At 35.8% G+C, this 6,045-nt stretch overlaps 1 protein-coding gene across 1 annotated transcript; it reads right to left on the bottom strand.

The window, feature by feature from the left end:
• Nucleotides 1-3,004: 3,004 nt before the first annotated feature.
• LOC110919440 lies at nucleotides 3,005-5,676 on the bottom strand. Its single transcript, XM_022163705.1, has 7 exons — nucleotides 5,611-5,676; nucleotides 5,229-5,504; nucleotides 4,727-5,119; nucleotides 4,556-4,648; nucleotides 4,307-4,448; nucleotides 3,899-4,210; nucleotides 3,005-3,372 (listed from the first exon to the last, which is right to left on the bottom strand). The coding sequence occupies exons 1-7, from the start codon at nucleotides 5,674-5,676 to the stop codon at nucleotides 3,005-3,007; spliced, it is 1,650 nt and encodes a 549-aa protein (XP_022019397.1).
• Between the last annotated feature and the right edge of the window lie 369 nt (nucleotides 5,677-6,045).

The following is a 6,045-nucleotide window of genomic DNA, read 5'->3' as shown; positions in this document are numbered from 1 at the left end:
ACTCACATGATCTAAGTAGTAACCCTCCTTACGCTAACTATACCATGTAAAAAGTATTCGTAATCATATTAACATGTATTTCACCCCCGAAGTATAAAAACTGAAAACAGTTAAAAGAAAAGGGGGACATGAACTCACAGAAGTGCGTCTTGAAATAGTATCTCCCAATCAACCTGCTGCGTGACGACCTACACGTACTAACTTCTATTAGACGGACGCCCGTGCCTTGGCTTAAGGTTTAAGTTTTTGGGAAATAGTTAGGCAACTATTTCGTATTTACACTTCTTAATTATTTATTAATTATATTCCTTCCCAAGGATGGGGGTTTTAATACATGTGCGTTTTTCTAACTTCAAAAATATATTATTAAGTCTCACTTAATAAAATATATTTTCATTCGTTTGTCTAAAATATTCTATCTCCAAAATATACATATTTTTCCCAAAAATATTATATTTTATTTCATACAATTTCCAAAATAATACTTTTTTCAAAATACGCATTTAAGAGTATTTTTCCAAAAATACATAAGTTACATTTTTAGAGTTCGGGTGGTAGTAATAATACCGGTGTAACTTAAATATTTATTCGTGAAGGCGTTGGTATTATTTTGGAAGTCGTAACTTCATGATATTTCAAGTAATATGATTTTTACTCTAAAAATAATATACATATAGTTCACAAAATAATCATAAAATCACACAAGCGTCTTACTATGAAATATATATTTAACAAGTTTTATTTATAAAAATCCACCTCCGACACTTGGTAAATTTGGTAATAAAAATCATGGCGAAGTTTGTTTGGAAAAACAAGTCAAAAATATATTTATAGACACTTGTCATGAAAATATCCTAAGTGTTATTTTCTGGTTTCGCCAGAGTTTCCTCTGTAACTGGAGGTGGCCACGCTTAGTAGCGTATCATTTTCTTTAAAAATTCAATCAACAATTTCCAATCATCAATATACCATGTTCAAACATCAACTAGTAAAAAATAAGTATAGATCGCAAACACATGAACTTGTAAGTTGTGTAAAAGTATGTAGTAACTTTATAACATATTTAGTAGATCTTTCCATCCTTAAAAATAAAATCAGTTTCTTGGAAATTTTATTTTTAAAGAAAATGTAACTTTACAACTTCAAGTCCAAAAATTATAAAAATATTCCCTTGTTAAATTCCTTTGTCACGCAAGTGTTTACGCACTTGCTTAGTCACTAAAACACCTTTAGTTTATGAAAGATCCGGCTTTTAAACAAGACTTGCATCTTACACTTGGTTCTTCGAAAATACCACTTGTAGATCTTTAGATCTACTAGTTTAAAACTCTATTTTACAAGAAAAATCATTTTTACACGAGTTCATGTTTATGTGTGGAAAGGTTCATCATCTTGTATCTTTTACACTTTACATATTGCTAGTTCATGTTCCATGAACATGATCTAACGTGGTTAGATGACGATCCGTTCCACTACTAGCCACTAACAACATCAAATATTCACAAGACTTACACCATTAGTTTCTCTTTAACCAACATATTCATCTTTCTTTCAAGACTTTTAGATTTGATCTTGTATGTTCTTGAGTTTTAACCGTTAAATCTCTTATTAACCACTTTAAACATGAACAAGAGGGTGTCTAGAAGCACTTACTACTAGCTCGAGTCTAGGGAAGAATCAAAGCGAAACAAGGTGGATAAAAGCAACGTAGTGAGGTTCTTAAGATTCCGAAAGCACCGGGTCTCCTCGTATGACACCTTGCACCTTGGGATGTATATGGAATAGCAAGATCGAACTTGAATGATGATGGTGGGTGCATATATGCTCTCGGCCGAGATTAAGGAAAGAGGGAGAGAGATCAATTTTTTTTGTTAAGTGTTTATGAGAGATTATGGTGATCTCTTGGCTATATTTATAAACCAATTTAGGGCTTTAACCAACATATAATGTGCCAACTTGATTCTAGACAATCCCAAATAAAATAATCAACAATTTGTGGAGTGTGTCCCCCTTGGGGAACCGTTCGGTTAGGGGGGGGTATTTAGTTGGATTGCAACCAATTAGTTTAGGTTAGTGATAGTTATGTTTAGTTAGGGACTTAACTTAGTTATTAGTGTGTTATGTAATATAACGGGTGTTAGGGTGTTCGAGGACCCTAACTAGCTCATAAAAGGAAAAACAATGTCATTGACAATATTTTCATGTTCCGGGTAAAGTCCGGTTGTTCGGTTGGATATTAATCCGTTAAAGTGCTAATTAAGCATTTAAAGTGTCTTTAATATTAGTTTTAGTGACACAATGAATCCCCGACACTTTGGAAAGTGTCTAGTATTATTTTCCCATGTTTTTGCACTTTACTAGTTAACTTAAATGCTGAATTTTGTAATAAAGTGCAGGATTTTGTAGTTAGAGCATGTTTTAGGCACATTCGGTCACTATAACTATCACCTAGTGACGCAGTTTTACAATCCTCACCTCCCTACACTCCTTACTAGTGTAGTGATCTATTCCCGGGTCATAATGGCCTCAGCGACAGTGTCTGTCTAGTGTTGGCTATGTCAGCATGTTTACTGGGTTATCCGTTCATTGCTACTGTGCTTTTGTGCATCAAGTTGTCACTTTAGTTCTGTGTAATAAACGGAGTGACAGTAATAAAGTATGATGCATGTATATGTATGTGTCAGAAATTAAGAAGCAGTTTATTCACAACTGTAAGCAAGCACAGTAATTAAGCATTAATTAAATATTAATTAATTCGTACGGATACCTGATTTGGTGAGGGTTGTCACAGTAATTGACTCTTTCAAACGTGATTACACCATTTGATAATGTTCCTTCACCAACAATACGTCCTCCTTGATTACCAGCAAAACCGACGTATCCACCATTAAACTCTCTAACATCGTAAAGCAGGGTTTTTCTCCCTGTCATGTGCCGAGAAGCTCCACTATCCATAATCCAACGTGAGATAGATCTCGGGAACTCCTTCACATATCACAAACATTCAGTTAGATTTTGAAGCAACCCAAGCCTCTTTCCACTCTGGTAGCTTGACGTTGATGTGAGTTGTTGCGGTGTACAATGGTGGGAAATTCTTATCATTCATCTTAAGACTTTCTTCAGACCCAATCTCCACCTCTTTATACAAAAAGAATTCCTTTTCTGGAGGTTGACCAGATGATTGGTCTTTCTTCAGAACATACTTCTTCCCTGGTGGGGTCGAAGTTTGTTTCTCAAGTTTCTCGTAGAAATCCAAAGATACATTCATCTTCTTAGTTGAAGATGATTGTTTTGCAGACTCAGAGACCTTTGAATTTGGAGAACTTGTTGTCTTATCCTCAGATTTTGGCTTCCAAGTTTGCTGCGAAGAGGCTACCCGTTTGTAAAATTTATCAGTTTTAGTTACCGACTGTTTTACGGGTTCAGTTTTGACTTTGATGTTTTCATTTTTCAAAACTTTCTTCTCAATAAACATCGGTGCTTGGCCTTTGACATCGTCTTTCTTCTTTGGATTCTCGACAACCACAAACTTAGGCTTCGAGTTGGTACACTTTCGTGCAATGTTCAAACTTCATTGCATTTAAAGCACGTGCGGGTGTCAACTTCCCGACTTTTACCTTAAGTCTGAGGTTGTGAGGCCTTTTTCTCAAAGAATTATTTGTTTGATTTCGAAAAGATTTCTGACTCTTGTTCGGAAATTGAACTTGAGCTTTTGACAAACACTTACTTTTCTACAAACTTTTTGTTTCAAAGTTCCTTTTCTGATTGCTCTTACCACCCTGATAACCTCCCGATCATCTGTTTTAGTTGTTATTGTTGAAACGTGGTGGTACAGCAGGTTTCTTATAGTAAGATCTGTCTTTTTCAAAGTTTAACATTCTTTTGGAACTTTTCAAACCCTCAACTTCAGAAACGTCAATTTCAACCAATTTGAAAACTTTCTTCAACTTGTCAACATTCACATTCTCAAGTGGAAAGTCAATATCTGAATACAACTTATCAGAACCAGACATCTTGTACAAGACAAGAGTAGGTTCATCATTTGAGTTGTTTTGGGATTTTGATTTCGGAATGTAGTTGTTTAAGAAACATTCTTCATCTTCAGTCGAGTCACTGTCTGATTTTAAAACATTTTCAACCACATTTTTTACGACTTCAGACTGAACATTGTCTTCATCAGACGATGAAGTGAATGTGACATCGATTGTTTCTGGAAGTTTTACATCATTTGTTTCATCATCATTATCCAACCCAGACTTTTTCTTTGAAAAATTGTTTAACACGGGCGGTGGAACTTGATGATAACCCACCCCGGTTCCATCTGAGTATACATCTTCACCAGCTTTGTTCTTCCCAATTGGTTTGGGAACTATGTGTTGAAGAACAAAGCTTGCAGAGCTGTAACTATTCAGTTTCAGATTAATTATTTCATTTTCAATCTTAGCTTCCTGAAACTAAAGCTTAAGATTTGCAATCTCATCCAACTGCTAGTTGATTTGTCTCTCTTTTGCCTGAAGAACACCAGACAATTGAAGATTTTCTATATAGGTTTTACCATTTCTTTCATCAGAATCTTTAATTGTTCTTTCAGCTTTTCATGGTTTTCAGAATGTTGTCTGTTTTCATGAATTAACTTCTCATTTTCTTTCTTAAATCATTCTATATCACTTTTATCTTTTTCAATTTTTTTAGTTAACTCTTTTATTCTCTCATTTGAAGCTCTCACCAGTTTATCTCGACTTAAGATTTGATCTTCAACCATTTTGACTTTTGTAGTCAGTACTTCAGTCTTTTTGACTGTGAGATATGCATTTGTGATACAAACCTTGCATTCTTTCATGCAATTTTTGCAATCACTTTCCTTTTTAGCCTTATCAGTCTTACCTAATTTATTTGTTGAACCACTACAACTGACCTTGTTTGTTGACTCAGACGCAGATTTGGAATCTACCTCTAGTTCCTTTGCCATCAGCACTTTGTCTGCCATCTTTGTCAGGTTCTCTGCAGTCATTTCTTTTGTTGTGTCGATTATCCCATCGTCGACTTTCCTTGACTTTAGCTCTTCCTCTTCAGCTTTCTTTGCTTGATCTCTCTCTCTCTCTCTCTTTTTGTTCATCCTCTTGCTTCAACAATTCAATGAGAGTTTCAACTATGAGTGTTGATGGTTCCGCAATTATGTTGCCTTTCGGGTCGAAATAGCACTCTCGATCTGGATCCCATCTGTTTGCCTTTTTGGCCTCTTTCCAAGCTCGATAGTTTCTATCCTTCATGGTTTGAGCTATTAACTTCCGATAGTTGTATTTCTGCTCTTCAGTTCGTGTATCTTTGTATGGTTCCACTTTTGCCATGAACGCATAACCTTCAGCATCCTCTTTTGGTAAAAACTCACTCCAATCGAAGCCTTTGTCATCATGAATTACTGCTAGGGCTCTTGACTTTTCCTTAGGAGTTTCTTCAATTTGCTTCATTCTCGGTGGCTCTTCCCTATTGCGATGATAAATAGCCTTTTTTATAGTAATCATCATGAAACGGATTAGCTGTTTCATCTGAAGCTGTATTCCTGCATTCCCTCTTGAAGTGCCCCTTCTGTTTGCACTTAAAGCATGTTACCTTTGACTTATCGAAGCCCAACTTCGTTGAAGGTCCACCGATTGAATTTCTCTCGGTTATCTCCATAAATCTTTGTGCTCGTCTAATTACGCTAGCCATACACCATCATATGTCAATCAATTCCATTTCTTCGGGATCAATTTGATCAAAATCTTCTTTGGTCAGGTTCGTGTTCCCGATTTTCCCAGCAACCAAGCTTTCATAAGATTCCAGGATTGAAAGCAAGAAATATCATCTGTTGCTTAGCTGTTTCTTCGTTAAAGTTTTGAGCATTGTTAAGATTCACAGCTATGTTGCACTGGAAGACATTTTTGGGAATATTATGCTGCTGCTGATTCCCTGAAGCCGATGAAGGAGATCCTCCATGATAACCACTGCTCGGAACAGAACTGCTGCTTTGTTTTTCTTGATTTGTCGTGCTTGAACTCTCAGCTG

Source organism: Helianthus annuus, chromosome 16 (assembly GCF_002127325.2).
Source record: "Helianthus annuus cultivar XRQ/B chromosome 16, HanXRQr2.0-SUNRISE, whole genome shotgun sequence".
Taxonomy (NCBI): Eukaryota; Viridiplantae; Streptophyta; class Magnoliopsida; order Asterales; family Asteraceae; genus Helianthus; species Helianthus annuus.
The sequence above is the reverse complement of the archived record's forward strand: the minus strand, read 5'-3'. Positions and strand labels throughout refer to the sequence as shown.